Genomic DNA, 14,752 nt, shown 5'->3' on the forward strand with positions numbered 1-14,752 from the left:
GTTGCCACGGCGACTTCGAGTAAAAAAAAAAAAAAAAAAAAATGGGTACCACCGGACCGGTTGCCATGGCGACCTCACCACCGGGATGGTCACCGTGGCGACCTCGTCGCTGGGCCGGTTGCCGCCACGACCTGGGGTACCGGGGTACCACCGGGCTGGTTGCCGGGGCGACCCCATCGCCAGGCCGGTCGCCACGGCGACCTCATCCGCGGCCTTTGACCTCGGCCCCGGCCCGTTGCCATGGCAACCGACCATCTCCACGGCCGCCGCGGCCTACGGACACCGTCTCCCCAGCCAACCGCCGGCCTGTTGCCATGGCGACCCCACCCCAGCTCCCGGTGACGGTTGCCACGGCGATGTCACCGGTTGCCGCGGCGATGCATCCCCGCCCGCCCGTCGCCATGGCGACCGCAGCTCCCCCCCCTCCCCCAACCCCGAGAGCATCTATTTTTATTCCCGGGGGGCCGCGGGGGGGGGGGGGAGGGGGCGGGGCCTCGGGAAGGGCGGGGCCTCGGGGGGCGGGGGGAGGGGCGGCCCCGGGGGCGTTTTTAAGAAAAAAAAACTACAAAAAAGAGGAAAAAAAAAAAACCAAACCCAAACCCGAGCCGAGCCGAGGCGCTGTTCATTCCCGGGAATAAGCGCGGATTCCGGTAAACGGGGGGGGGGGGGGGGGGGGGCGCGGTTGCCATGGGAACGGGGAGGTTCTGCCCCCCCCCCCCCCCCCCCCCGGCCCTGGGTACCGCCGCGCTCCCATTGGCTGCGCCGCGCCCTTTGGCGCCCCCCAGCGGGCCCGAGCGGTGGGGGCACGGGGGGTACTGGGCTGTACTGGGAGCAAACTGGGGCTGTGCTGGGAGCAAACTGGGGATGCGCCGGGGCTGTACTGGGAGCAAACTGGGGCTGTGCTGGGAGCAAACTGGGGATGCGCCGGGGCTGTGCTGGGAGCAAACTGGGGATGCACTGGGGATGCGCCGGGGCTGTACTGGGAGCAAACTGGGGATGCACTGGGGCTATACTGGAAGCACACTGGGGCTGTGCTGGGAGCAAACTGGGGATGCGCCGGGGCTGTGCTGGGAGCAAACTGGGGATGCGCCGGGGCTGTACTGGGAGCAAACTGGGGATGCACTGGGGATGCGCCGGGGCTGTACTGGGAGCAAACGGGATGCGCCAGGGCTGTACTGGGACTATACTGGGAACAAAATGGGATTGCACTAGGGCTGTACTGGGAGCAAACTGGGACTGCACTCGGGCTATACTGGGAGCAAGCTGAGGCTGTGCTGGGAGCAAACTGGGGATGCACTGGGGATGCACCGGGGCTGTACTGGGAGCAAACTGGGACTGCACTGGGGATGCATTGGGGCTGTGCTGGGAGCAAACTGGGACTGCACTGGGGATGCGCCCGGGCTGTACTGGGAGCAAACTGGGACTGCACTGGGGATATACTGGGACTATACTGGGAACAAAATGGGATTGCACTGGGGGTGTGCTGGGAGCAAACTGGCATTGCACTGGGGATGCGCCAGGGCTGTACTGGGAGCAAACTGGGATTGCACTGGGGATATACTGGGAACAAAATGGGATTGCACTGGGGCTGTACTGGGAGCAAACTGGGACTGCACTGGGGATGCACTGGGGCTGTACTGGGAGAAAACTGGGATTGCACTGGGGATGCACCAAGGCTCTACTGGGAGCAAGCTGGGATCGCAATAGGGATGCACTGGGATTATACTGGGAGGAAACTGGGCTCGCACTGGGGATGCACTGGGATGGCCCCGGGGCGGGGGAGGGCGGAGCCGCGGGTGCCCCCCTCCCCCCCACGGCGTGCGCGCGCCTGCGCCGCTCCCGCGCGTGCGCGTGGGGCCGCCCGCGCCCCCTCCCCCCCCGCGCCCCCCACTCGGCGGCACCCAGCGGCCGGGCGCCCCCTCCCCCTCCTGCGGGGGACCCAGGCCCCGGGCGCCCCCTCCCCCCTCTCCGCGGGACCCCGGCTCCGGGCACCTCCCCCACCCCCTCCCCCACCCTCCTCCTCCTCCTCCTCCTCCCTGCGATCGTCCCGGGGGGGGGCGGGGGGCGCCGAGAGGGGGGTGGGGGTGGGGGCAGGGAGCGACCCCCTCCCCCCGCTGCTGCATGTGACCGCGTGCGAAGCGTGCGACCCCCCCGTGACACCCCCCCCCAGCGCGACCCTCGTCCCAGGCGCGTGAACCCCCCCACCCACCCCCCCATCCTCGTGCCAGGCGCGTGGACCCCCCCATCCTCGTGCCAGGCGCGTGATCCTCGTGCAAGAGGCCCGATCCTCGTGCGAGACCCCCGTGACCCCCACCGCCCCCGTGACCCCCCCAGCCCTCCCACGCCCCCCCCGTGACCCCTCGCGCGAGACCCCCGCCGCCCCCCGGTCACCACCCGCGTGACGCCCCCCCCCCCATACCCCACCCTCCCCCCCCCCCCCCGGGACCCCCCCCCGCCCCTCACGCGCGGCCATGGCGGCCCTGGCCAGCTCCCTGATCCGGCAGCGGCGGGGGGCCGCGAGGTGCCCCCCGCCCGCCCCCCCGGCCCCCCCCGCGCCCCCGGCGCCCCCGGCCCCCCCTCCCTCTGCCAGCAGCAGCTCCCCGGCCTCCTCGCCAAGGTCCCGGGCTGCGGCCGCCGCCGGCGCCCCCGGGGGGAGCCCCCCCCTGAGGGGGGGCTGGGGGGGGGGGGGGGGGGGGGGGTCCTGGGGGGCTGGGGGGGGCCCGGGAGGGGGTTGGGGGGATCCTGGGGGGCTGGGGGGGGGAAGGGGGAATGCTGGGGGCCTGGGGGGGTTGGGTGGATCCGGGGGGGCTGGGGGGGTCCCGGGGGGGATGAGGAGGGGCCTGGGGGGGTGGGGGGGCGCCCTGGGGGGGTCCTGGGGGTGGGGTGGGGGAAGGGGGGATGCTGGGGGATGGAGGGGGGATTTGGGGGGTGCTGGGGGGTCTGGGGGTGGGGGGGGGGGTCCTTGGGGGGGCATCCTGGGGGATGGAGGGGGTCTGGGGGTGCTGGGGGGGATGGGGGGTCCCGGGGTCCCTGACCCCCCCCCCCCCCAGAGCCGCAGCTGCGGGGGGCGGTGGCGAAGCTGCGCTGCGGCCACGGGCACTTCCTGCACATGGGCCCCGACGGGCGCCTGGACGGCACCTGGGAGGAGGCGGGGCCGGGCAGTGAGCGGGGGCGGGGCCTCGGGGGGCGGGGCCTCAGGGGGCGGGGCCGGGCAGGGAGCAGGGGCGGGGCCGGGGGGTGGGCAGTGGGCAGGGGCGGGGCTGGGTAGTGAGTGGGGGCGGGGTCTGAGAGGGTGGGGTAAGGGGAGGCGGGGCCGGGCAGTGAGCAGGGGCGGGGCCTGAGGCAGTGGGGTCTCATGGGGTGGGGTCTTGGGGCGGGGCCTGAGGGGGCAGAGTGGGGGCTTGGTGGTGGGGCCGGGCAGGGAGTGGGGGCGGGGCTTCAGGGGGCGGGGCCGGGGAGCGAGGGGGCGGGGGGCGGGGGGTGGGGGGGCGGGGCCTGCAGGGGCGGGGTCTGAGGGGTGGTGTAAGGGGAGGTGGGACAGGGCAGTGAGCAGGGTGGGGTCCAGGGGCGGGGGCTGAGAGGGTGGGGTAAGGGGAGGCGGGGCTGGATGGTGAGTGGGGGTGGGGCTGGGGGCGGGGCCTGAGGGGGCGGGGTGGGGTGGGGCTGGGCAGTGAGCAGGGGCGGGGCTTGTGGCAGGGTGGGGTCTTGGGGTGGGGCCTGGAGGGGTGGGGTCTGAGGGACAGGGGGTGGGGGTTCCAGGGTGTTACGGGGTGGTACTGGGAGGGTAGCGGGGGATACTGGGAGGTGTTGGGGAGCACTGGGAGAGTACAGGGGGGCAGTGAGGGATACTGGGGGTCACTGGGATGGCACTGGGACATACTGGGGAGGCACTGGGGGATGCCTGGGGGGAGTGACGGATGCAGGGGGGCACTGGGGGGTACTGGGAGGGCACTGGGGCATGCAGGGGGGCACTGGGATGTACTGGGGAGGCACTGGGGCATGCAGGGGGGCACTGGGGGGATACTGGGATGTACTGGGGAGGCACTGGGGCACGCAGGGGGGCACTGGGGCATGCAGGGGGGCACTGGGGAGGCACTGGGATGTACTGGGGAGGCAGCGGGGGGCAGTGAGGGCTGTTGGGGGGCACTGGGAGGGCGGTGGGGGGGCGGGGGCGGGGCAGACCCCGGTGTCTGGGCGTGGCAGCCACCCCTCCCCCCCAGCGCTGTTCAACCTGATCCCGGTGGGGCTGCGGGTGGTGGCCATCCAGGGGGCCCGGGCCGGCCGCTACGTGGCCATGAACGGCGCCGGCCTCGTCTACGCCTCCGTGAGTCCCGGCCCACGGCCTCCGGGCCCCCAACCCCCCCCGGGACCCCCAGCCCCCCCTTCCCAGGGCCCCCAACCCCCCCGGGACCCCCAGCCCCCCCCGGGGCCCCCAACCCCCCCCGGGACCCCCAGCCCCACCCCGGAGCCCCCAACCCCCCCGGGACCCCCAGCCCCACCCCGGGGCCCACGGCGGCTGGGGACCCAGGTGCCCAGGACCCCCATCCTAAAGGGATCCAGGCGTCCGTGCCCCCGTCCCGTGGGATTCGGATGTCTGGGACCCCCCCATCCCGTGGGGACCCAGGCATTCGGGACCCCCCTCCCCATCCCGCGGGATCCAGGCGTCCGTGCCCCCATCCCGTGGGACGCAGGCGTCCGTGCCCCCATCCCGCGGGATCCAGGCCTCCGTGCCCCCCAGGTCCACTTCACGGCCGAGTGCCGGTTCAAGGAGTGCGTCTTCGAGAACTACCACGTGCTCTACGCCTCGGCGCTCTACCGCCAGCGCCGCTCGGGCCGCGCCTGGTACCTGGGCCTGGACCGGCACGGCCGCCCCATGGCCGGCCACCGCGTGCGCAAGGACAAGGCGGCCGCGCATTTCCTGCCCCAGCTGCTGGAGGGTGAGGGGCGGCGGCGGGGGCTGGCGCGGGGCTGGCGCGGGGCTTGCACGGGGCTGGCACGGGGACGGCACGGGGACGGCACGGGGACCGGGGCTCACATGGGGCTGGCACGGGGCTGGCACGGGGCTGGCACGGGGACCGGGGCTCACACGGGGCTCACACAGGGCTTGCACGGGGCTGGCACGGGGACCGGGGCTCACACGGGGCTGGCACGGGGACGGCACGGGGACGGCACGGGGACCGGGGCTGGCACGGGGCTTGCACGGGGCTGGCACGGGGACCGGGGCTCACACGGGGCTGGCACGGGGCTGGCACGGGGACGGCACGGGGACCGGGGCTCACACGGGGCTTGCACGGGGCTCGCGTGGGGCTGGCACGGGGGCCGGGGCTCACACGGGGCTTGCACGGGGCTGGCACGGGGACCGGGGCTCGCATGGGGCTCGCGCGGGGCTGGCGTGGCTTGCACAGGGACATGGGGCTTGCACGGGGACGGCACGGGGACCGGGGCTGGCACGGGGCTGGCACGGGGCTTGCACAGGGCTGACACGGGGACCGGGGCTGGCATGGGGCTTGCACGGAGGCTGGCGTGGCTTGCACAGGGACATGGGGCTGACACGGGGACCGGGGCTTGCACGGGGCTGGCACGGGGGCTGGCGTGGCTTGCACAGGGACATGGGGCTGGCACGGGGCTGGCACGGGGGCCGGGGCTCACACGGGGCTTGCATGGGGCTGGCACAGGGACGTGGGGCTTGCACGGGGATGTGTGGCTGGCGCAGGGTCTGGGGGGCTTGCACAGGGGACGTGGGGCTTGCACAGGGATGTGGGGCTCGCACGGGGACCGGGGCTTGCACGGGGCTGGCACGAGGGATGTGGGTGCACGGGGACGTGGGGCTTCCATGGGGCACGTGAGGTGCACGGGGGACGTGGGGCTTGCACGGGGATGGGTGTGCGCGGGGGTTTGCACGGGGACACGTGGGGGTGCCCGGGGTCTTGCACAAGGGATGGGGGCGCGCGGGGGGGGCTCAGGCGTGCACAGGGGGACCTCCCCGGGGCGGGGGAGGGGAGGGGGGTCCCCCCGCACGAGGGGGGGGCCCTTGCACGAGGGGGGTCCCCTCGCACGATGGCCTCACGCCAACCCCCCTCCCCCCAGTGGCGCTGTACCGGGAGCCGTCCCTGCACGAGGTGGAGGAGCCCCCGGGGGCCCCCCCTGACCCCGCCCTGTGACCTCTGACCCCGACCTGTGACCTCTGACCCCGAACCTGTGACATTCCTGTGACCTCCGCCCCGCCCCCCCCAGGCCCCCCCTGCACTGACACCCCGGGGGGGCCCCTCCCCCCACAACCGGGCACGTGGGGGCACGAGCCCCCCCACGTGCCTCACAAACCCCGCCCCTGGATGGCCCCGCCCCTCTCGGGTCGCCCCCCCCCCTCCCGCGGCCTTTTCTACGACCCCGACACTGTGCAAGCCCCGCCCCCCCCCGCGCGCACCGAGAGCAATAAGGTCCCGCCCCCTCCCGCGGGCCACGCCCCCCCCCCCCGCATGATTGACAGCCCCCCCACACGCGGCCGTAGCCCCGCCCCCCCCGCGGGCCGGGCCCCTCCCCCTCAATAAACCACCAGTTTGTACCAGAGCAGAGACTGGGGGGGGGGGGGCAGATATGGGGCTGGGGGGAGCAGTTACAGGGATCTGGGGGGGCATTTATGGGGCCTGGGGGGCACTTATGGGGGGTTTGGGGGCAGATATGGGGGTCTGGGGGGGCAGCTATGGGGCAGGGGGGCAGATTGGGGGGCTGGGGGGGTCAGTTTTGGGGGGTAGGGGCAGATATGGGGGTCTGGGGGGGCACTTATGGGTCTGGGGGGGCAGCTATGGGGCAGGGGGGCAGATTGGGGGGCTGGGGGGTCAGTTTTGCGGGGTAGGGGCAGATATGGGGGTCTGGGGGGGCACTTATGGGTCTGGGGGGCAAGTGGGGGCGGGGCGATGGGGGGCGTTGCCGGGAAGCTCCAACTTGGGGAGGGGGAGGGGCCCCCCTCCCCCACATCCGGAGCAGGTGGTGGCGCCCCTCCCCCCCCAGCTGTTCCCCCCCCCGGGACTCCCGGCCATGGCGCCCCACCGAGCCCCCGTGGCCGCCTTCCTCCTCCTCCTCCTCCTCCTCCTCCTCCTCTGCGCCCTCGGTACGGCCCCGACCCGCGACCCCCCCACCCGGGACCCCCCCCATCCCTGGGCCCCTCCCCTTGGGTCCCCCCCTTTGTCCCCCCCCCCCCCCCATTGGGACCCCCACCTTGGCCCCCCCTCGGTGCCCCCCCCATTGGGAGTCCCCTTGACCCCCCCCTTGACCCCCCCCCTTGGGACCCCCCTTGGGACCCCCCCTTGCCCCCCTCCCCTTGCCCCCCCCGGTGCCCCCTCATGGCCCCCCCTTGGGACCCCCCTTGACCCCCCCTCCCTTTACCCCCCGGTGCCCCCTCATTGCCCCCCCACCTTGGGACCCCCCTTGCTCCCCCTCCCCTGGGCCCCTCACCCGGTGTCCCCCCGGTGTCCCCCCCCTTCGGTCACCCCCCGGTGCCGGTACCGGTGCCGCCGGGTGACGCCGGGCGCGGGGCCCAGCAGCGGCGGCGGCGGCGGCGGCGGGGGGGCCCCCCGCGAGCCCCCCCCCCCCCCCGGGGCCCCCCCCCGGGCAGCGGCTGCTGCGGGCGCTGCTGGACCGGTACCGGCCCGGGGTGCGGCCAGCGGCGCCCGGGGGGCGGCTGCTGGTGCGGGTGGGGCTGGAGCTGGCCCAGCTCGTCAGCCTGGTACGGGGGGCCTATAGGGGGCTATAGGGGGCTATAGGGGGCTATAGGGGTATGGGGGTCCTAGGGGGGCTATAGGGGGCTATAGGGGTCTATAGGGGGTCTATAGGGGGCTATAGGGGGCTATAAGGGGCTATAGGGGTATGGGGGTCCTAGGGGCGTCTATAGGGGGCTATAGGGGTCTATAGGGGGTTTATAGGGGGCTATAGGGGGCTATAGGGGTATGGGGGTCCTAGGGGGGTCTATGGGGGTCCTAGGGGGCTGCTGGTGCGGGTGGGGCTGGAGCTGGCCCAGCTCGCCAGCCTGGTACGGGGGGCCTATAGGGGGCTATAGGGGTCTATAGGGGGGCTATAGGGGGCTATAGGGGTATGGGGGTCCTAGGGGGGCTATAGGGGGCTATAGGGGATCTATGGGGGTATGGGGGTCCTAGGGGGGCTATAGGGGGCTATAGGGGTCTATAGGGGGTCTATAGGGGGCTATAAGGGGCTATAGGAGTATGGGGGTCCTAAGGGGTCTATAGTGGGTCTATAGGGGGTCTATAGGGGGTCTATAGGGGGTCTATAGGGGGCTATAGGGGTATGGGGGTCCTAGGGGCGTCTATGGGGTCTTAGGGGGCTGCTGGTGCGGGTGGGGCTGGAGCTGGCCCAGCTCGTCAGCCTGGTACGGGGGGCCTATAGGGGGCTATAGGGGGCTATAGGGGGCTATAGGGGGTCTATAGGGGGCTATAGGGGTATGGGGGTCCTAGGGGGGCCTATAGGGGCCTATAGGGGATCTATGGGGGTATGGGGGTCCTAGGGGGGTCTATGGGGGTCCTAGGGGGGTATGGGGGGGCTGGAGCTGGCCCGGCTGGTCAGCCTGGCATGGGGGGTTCCTATGGGGGGCTGGGGGCGGGGGGGTCCCCATGGAGGAGGGGTCCCCCCATGCCCCCCCGCCCCCCAGGATGAGAAGCATGAGGAGCTGACCACCAAGGTCTACCTCGACCTGGTACGGGGGGGCGGGGGGCTGGGGGGGCTTGGGGGGTCCCGGGGGTCCTGGGGGGGTTGGGGGGTCTTGGGGGTCCTGAGGGGTCCGGGGGGGCTGGGGAGGTCGCAGGGGGGTCCTGGGGGGGTTTGGGGGGTCCTGAGGGGTCGTGGGGGGCTTGCGGGGTCCCGGGGGGTCCTGGGGGGCCATGGGGGGTCGTGGGGGGTCCTGGGGTCTGGGGGTCGTGGGGGGTCCCAGGGTGGTCCTGGGGGGGGTTGGGGGTCCCAGGGGACCATGGGGATCCCAGGGGGCTGGAGGGGGGGTCCCGGGGGGGGTGGGGGTCCCAGGGGGTTTGGGGGGCTCCAGGGGTGCCGGGGCATTGGGGGGTGCTGGGAAGGCCCCTGGGGGTCCCGGGGGGGTGTAGGGGGGTTCTGGGGGGGGTCCCCCCGCTCACACCCCCCCCCTCCTCCCCAGAGCTGGCGGGACCCCCGGCTGCAGTGGGACCCCCGCGCTCACGGGGGGCTGGGGGTGCTGCGGGTGCCGGCCCAGCACCTCTGGCTGCCGGACCTGGGGCTGGAGAACAAGTCAGGGGGGCCGGGGGGGGCCGGGGGCTCCTGGGGGGCTCAGCGGAGGGCTTTGGGGGGTCCTGGGGGGGCTGAGGAAGTCTGGGGGGGCCCGGGGGGGCTGGGGGGTCCTGGGGGCTCCTGAGGGGATCCTGGGGGGGCTGAGGGGGGGCGGGGGGTCCTGGGGGGCTCAGCGTGGGGCTGAGGGGGTCCTGGGGGGGCTGGGGGAGCCGGGGGGTCCTGGGGGGTCCTGGAGCCTTGGGGGGGGGTCCTGGGGGGAGAGGGGGTCCCTGGAGGGGTCCTGGAGGGGTTCCGGGGGGAGAGGTTTGGGGGGTCTGGGGGGCTTGGGGAGGGGCTGGGGGGTGGGGGGACCTCCGGAGGGCTCGGGGGGGGGTTGGGGGTTGGGGGGCTCAGGGGGTACTGGGGGTACTGGGGGTGTTTTGGGGGGTGCAGAGGGGCTTTGGGGACCCCCGGGGGCATTGGGGTCCCTGGGGAGTTTGGGGGGTCCCGGGGGGGCTTTGGGGGTGCCGAGGCCTCGTGTGTTCCCCCCTCCCCAGCAACGACGGGGAGTTCGGGGTGTCCCTGGGGGTCCGGGCCATCGTCACCCCCGACGGCTCCGTGCGCTGGCGGCCCCCGGCGCTGTACCGCAGCCGCTGCCCCATCCAGGTGAGGGCCCGGGGTCCCTGGGGGGCCCCTGGGGGGGTCCTGAGGGGCTAGGGGGGTCCCTGGGGGGTCCTGGGCGGCTATGGGGGGTCCCTGGGGGCTATGGGGGACCCTGGGGGCTTGGGGGGGTCCTGGGGGGCTATGGGGGGTCCTGGAGGGGACCCTGGGGGCTTGGGGGGTCCTGGGGGGGCCCTGGGGGCTATGGGGGTCCCTGGGGGTCCCTGGGTGGCTATGGGGGTCCTGGGGAGCTTGGGGGGTCCTGGGGGCTATGGGGGGTCCTAGGGGGGACCCTGGGGGCTTGGGAGGGTCCTGGGGGCTATGGGGGTCCCTGGGGGGTCCTGGGGGGCTTGGGGGGTCCTGGGGGGCTATGGGAGTCCCTGGGGGTCCCTGGGTGGCTATGGGGGTCCTGGGGAGCTTGGGGGGTCCTGGGGGGCTATGGGGGGTCCTGGGGGGGGTCCTTGGGGTCTTGGGGGTCCCTGGGGGGTCCTGGAGTGGCCCTGGGGGGTTTGGGGGGTCTTTGGGGGGCTATGGGGGGTCCTTGAGGGGTTCTGGAGGGGGTGAGGGGGTCCTAGGGGGTTTAGGGGGTCCTGGGGGTCCCTGGGGGCGTGAGGGGGTCCGGGGGGGTCCTGGCCGTCCCTGGGGGGTGTGGGGGCAGAGGGAGGGGTTTGAGGGGTCCGGGGGGGGTTGGGGGGGATGCGGGGGGGTCGGGGGGTTTGGGGGTGCCGGTGACCCCCCGCCCCCCAGGTCTCGCACTTCCCCTTCGACTGGCAGAACTGCTCCCTCGTCTTCCGCTCCGGCTCCTACGGCCCCGAGGAGCTGGGGCTGCGCCTGGCGGGGGGCGGCCCCCGGGGGGACCCGGAGGCCGGGGGGGCCCAGGCCGCGCTGCCCGCGGGCTTCCAGGGTGAGCGCGGGGCTTCGCACGAGGCCGGGGGCGTGCACGGGGGCTTCGCACGAGGATGCGGGGGTCCCACGGGGCTTCGCACGAGAGTGGGGGGTTGCACAGGGGCTTTGCATGAGGATGAGGGGGTGCACAGGGGCTTTGTGCGGGGATGCGGGGGTCTCACGGGGCTTTGCACGAGGGTGGGGGTTGCACAGGGGCTTTGCACGAGGATGCAGAGGTCCCATGGGGCTTTGCACGAGGGTGGGGGGTTGCACAGGGGCTTTGCATGAGGATGAGGGGGTGCACAGGGGCTTTGTGCGGGGATGCGGGGGTGCACAGGGGCTTTGCACGAGGATGCGGGAGTGCACAGGGGCTTTGCACGGGGATGTGGGGGTCCCATGGGGCTTTGCACGAGGGTGGGGGGTTGCACAGGGGCTTTGCACGAGGATGCAGAGGTCCCACGGGGCTTTGCACGAGAGTGGGGGGTTGCACAGGGCTTTGCACGGGGATGCGGGGGTGCACAGGGGCTTTGCACGGGGATGTGGGGGTCCCACGGGGCTTCGCACGAGGGTGGGGGTTGCACAGGGGCTTTGCACGAGGATGCGGGGGTCCCATGGGGTTTTGCACAGGGGGGGTGGTGTCACACAGGGATATTGCACGAGGCTGGGGGTGTGCACAGGACTTTGCACGAGGCCGGGGGGTCCCACAGGGCTTTGCACGAGGATGGCAGGGGCCCCGTGGGGCTTTGCACAAGACTGGGAGGTTGCAGGGGGCTTTGCACAAGGCCGGGGCATTGCACAGGCACGGGGCTTTGCACAAGCCCTCGTGCAAGGCGGTGCCGCGCAGAGAACGGGCAGTGGGAGCTGTGCCACCGCTCCGGCCGCCACCACGCCAGCCCCTCGCACGAGGACGTCACCTTCTACCTGGTGATCCGCCGGAAGCCGCTCTTCTACATCATCAACGTCCTCGTGCCCTGCGTGCTCATCACGCTGCTGGCCGTCGTCGTCTTCTACCTGCCCCCCGACGCCGGTGCGACGCACGGGGGCTCGCACGGGGGCTCGCACGGGGGGAGGTTGCACGGGAAAGCCGTGTTTGCAGGGCGGAGATGGGGCTTGCACGGGGGATTTGCACGAGGGATCAATCGTACGGGGGTTGCACGGGGGGGTTGCACGAGGGGGGGTGAGGCCGACACAGGGCGTTTGCACGGGAACCTGGGACATTTGCACAAGGGGCTTGTGCAAGGGATTTGCAAAGGGGGGGGGCTGCACAAGGGATTTGCACAGGGAGACCGGTGCCATTTGCACAAGGGCTTTGCACAGGGACTTTGCACGGGGGGGGTTGCACGGGGTTGCCTGGGATGTTTGCACAAGGATTTTGCACAAGGGATTTGCACAAGGATTTTGCACAGGGGGGTTGCATGAGGGATTTGCACAAGGGATTTGCACAGGGGGTGCGTGGGCTTTACACAAGGGATTTGCAGAAGGATTTTGCACGGGGGTGCATGAGGGATTTGCACAAGGGATTTGCACAAGGATTTTGCACGGCGGGGGTTGCACAGGCTTTGCATAAGGGGTTTGCACAAGGGATTTGCACGGGGGGTTGCACGGGGCTTGTCTGGGGGCGTTTGCACGGGGCGTTGGCGGCGCGTTTGCACGAGGGATTCGCACGGGGAGAGCGAAGGGCGTTTGCACGGGGGTTTCGCACGAGGGCCTGGCACGAGGCTGCGGTGCCGGCGCAGGCGAGAAGATGACGCTGTCGCTGTTCGCGCTGCTGACGCTGACGGTGTTCCTGCTGCTGCTGGCGGACAAGGTGCCGGCCACCTCGCTGGCGGTGCCGCTCATCGGGCGCTACCTGACGGGGACCCTGGTGCTGCTGACGCTCTGCGTCATCCTCAGCGTCGGCGTCCTCAACCTGCACCACCGCTCGCCCGCCACGCACGCCATGCCGCCCTGGGCCCGCAGGGTGAGACCCCCGGCGCCTGCCTCCCCCCGGACCCCTGCGTCCCCCCCAAACGCCTGCGTCTCCCCCGTCCCCAACGCCTGGGTCACCCCAGAACCCTGGGTCCCCCCCAAATGCTTGGGTCCCCCCCCATCCCCAATGCCTGGGTCCCCCCAAAAACCTGGGTCCCCCCTTGGATGCCTGGGTCCCCCCCAAATGCCTACGTCCCCCCCATCCCCAACATCTGGGTCACCCCCAAACTCCTGGGTCCCCCCCCCAAACCTGTGTCCCCCCTGTCCCCAACGCCTGGGTCACCCCAGACCCCTGCGTCCCCCCCCAAGTCCCTGGGTCGCCCCTTGGATGCCTGGGTACCCCCAAATGCCTGCGTGCCCCCCAAAACACCTGCGTCCCCCCATCCCCGATGCCCGGGTCCCCCCGACCCCTGGGTCCCCCCCAGACCCCTGGGTCCCCGCACCCCAAGTCCCTGGGTCCCCCCTTTGGATGCCTGGGTCCCCCCGAACGCCCGGGACCCCCCCCCCATCCCGAGCCCCCGCGTCCCCCCCGACCGCCTGGGTCCCCCACGGGGGGTCCCCACCCCCCTCATGCAGGGGGTGGGGGAGGGGCCCTGCCCCCCCCCTCACCTCCCCCCTCTCCCCCCCCCCCAGCTCCTCCTGCAGCGCCTCCCCCCCTCCTGGGGCTGCGCCCCCCCCGCCGAGCCCCCCCGGGCCCCCCCGCCCCCGGGGGCCCCCCCCGCCCCGGGGACGAATATTTCCTGCGGCGGCCGCCCCCGGCGCGTCCCCCGCGTCCCCCCGCGCCCCCGGCCCCCCCGGGGCCCCCCCGCCCCCCGACCTGCGAGCGGCCGCCGCCGCCGTTGCCTTCATCGCCCAGCGCCTGCGGGAGCAGCAGGAGCACCAGGAGGTGAGGCCTCGTGCGACCCTCGTGCAACCCTCGTGCAACACCCCCCCGCTCCCCGTGCGACCCTCGTGCGAGCCCCCCCGCTCCCCGTGCGACCCCCACCGTCCTCGTGCCAGGCCCCTGCCAGCCCAACGGCCCCCCCCGTGCAAACCCTCCCCTCCCCGTGCAGCCCCCGGGTGACCTTGTGCAAGCCCCGTGCGAGTCCCCGTGCAAACCCCGGTGGCCCCGTGCAAGCCCCGTGCGAGCCCCCAGCCCCCTGCAAGCCCCGTGCGAGCCCCGTGCGAGCCCCGTGCAAGCTCCCACCCTTGTGCAAGCCCCGTGCAAGTCCCCCTGCAAACCCCGATGGCCCCGTGCAAGCCCCAGCAGTCCCATACGAGCCCCATGCCTCTGCCCTCGTGCAAACCCCGTGCAAGCCCCGTACAAGCCCCCAGCCCCATGCAAGCCCCCACCCTCGTGCAAGCCCCAAGCAAGCCCCGTACAAGCCCCGTGCGATCCCCGCCCTCGTGCAAGCCCCTGCCCTCGTGCAATCCCCGTGCAAGCCCCATACAAACCCCCAGCCTCGTGCAAGCCCCGTGCGAGCCCCATGCAAGCCTCCACCCTTGTGCAAGCCCCGTACAAGCCCCCAGCCCCATGCAAGCCCCCACCCTTGTGCAAGCCCCCGCCCCCGTGCGAGCCCCGTGCGAGCCCCGTGCGAGCCCCGTGCGAGCGTTTGCACGCGCAGCGGCAGGAGGAGTGGCACGTCGTGGCGCTGGCCGTGGACAGGGTTTTCCTCTGGGCCTTCCTGGCGCTGACGGGCGGCTGCGCCCTGGGCACCGGCCTGGATGCGGCCCTGCACCGCCCGCCCCCGCGCCCCTTCCCCTGAGCCCCAAAGGGGGGCCCGGGCCCCCCGAAACGGCGGCCTGGACGCCTGGGGCCCCCCGAAATGGGGGGTCCTGGATGCCTACATCCCCCCCAGGTGCCTGGGGCCCCCCAAAATGGGGGTCCCGGATGCCTGGGTCCCCCCAGACCCCTGGAACCCCCCGAAATGGGGGGTCCTGGACGCCTGGGTCCCCCCCGGAGCCTAAAAAATGCCAATAAAAGCAAAACGATGAAGTGGCGAGTGAATCACGTGGG

The 14,752-nt window shown here is 73.0% G+C and overlaps 2 protein-coding genes across 2 annotated transcripts; both read left to right on the top strand.

Annotated features, from left to right (window-relative positions):
- The first annotated feature begins 3,045 nt into the window (after window positions 1-3,045).
- FGF11 (fibroblast growth factor 11) lies at window positions 3,046-6,266 on the top strand. Its single transcript, XM_087777834.1, has 4 exons — window positions 3,046-3,161; window positions 4,221-4,324; window positions 4,739-4,937; window positions 6,088-6,266. The coding sequence occupies exons 1-4, from the start codon at window positions 3,110-3,112 to the stop codon at window positions 6,159-6,161; spliced, it is 429 nt and encodes a 142-aa protein (XP_087633960.1). The 5' UTR covers window positions 3,046-3,109; the 3' UTR covers window positions 6,162-6,266.
- A 617-nt stretch (window positions 6,267-6,883) lies between these two features.
- On the top strand, window positions 6,884-14,731 carry CHRNB1 (cholinergic receptor nicotinic beta 1 subunit). Its single transcript, XM_087777779.1, has 12 exons — window positions 6,884-6,900; window positions 7,009-7,108; window positions 7,613-7,723; window positions 8,660-8,704; window positions 9,155-9,264; window positions 9,801-9,909; window positions 10,651-10,807; window positions 11,633-11,815; window positions 12,525-12,748; window positions 13,390-13,449; window positions 13,550-13,642; window positions 14,361-14,731. Exons 1-12 carry the CDS (start codon window positions 6,884-6,886, stop codon window positions 14,499-14,501), a joined length of 1,350 nt encoding a protein of 449 aa, XP_087633905.1. The 3' UTR covers window positions 14,502-14,731.
- The last annotated feature ends 21 nt before the right edge of the window (window positions 14,732-14,752 follow it).

This window comes from Nipponia nippon, unplaced genomic scaffold (assembly GCF_047370975.1).
Source record: "Nipponia nippon isolate SJK-2023a ecotype South Korea unplaced genomic scaffold, ASM4737097v1 scaffold_41, whole genome shotgun sequence".
Lineage (NCBI taxonomy): Eukaryota > Metazoa > Chordata > Aves > Pelecaniformes > Threskiornithidae > Nipponia > Nipponia nippon.

What these genes read in the sequence shown, in the direction of transcription:
- FGF11 (XM_087777834.1), top strand. Translation starts at nt 3,110, where the DNA reads ATGGGCCCCGACGGGCGCCTGGACGGCACCTGGGAGGAGGCGGGGCCG. An exon ending in GGAGGAGGCGGGGCCGGGCA is followed by an intron (nt 3,162 to 4,220) that starts GTGAGCGGGGGC and finishes CCTCCCCCCCAG; the next exon opens with CGCTGTTCAACCTGATCCCG. An exon ending in CCGGCCTCGTCTACGCCTCC is followed by an intron (nt 4,325 to 4,738) that starts GTGAGTCCCGGC and finishes CGTGCCCCCCAG; the next exon opens with GTCCACTTCACGGCCGAGTG.
- CHRNB1 (XM_087777779.1), top strand. An exon ending in GACCTGGGGCTGGAGAACAA is followed by an intron (nt 9,265 to 9,800) that starts GTCAGGGGGGCC and finishes CCCCCTCCCCAG; the next exon opens with CAACGACGGGGAGTTCGGGG. An exon ending in CTACCTGCCCCCCGACGCCG is followed by an intron (nt 11,816 to 12,524) that starts GTGCGACGCACG and finishes GTGCCGGCGCAG; the next exon opens with GCGAGAAGATGACGCTGTCG.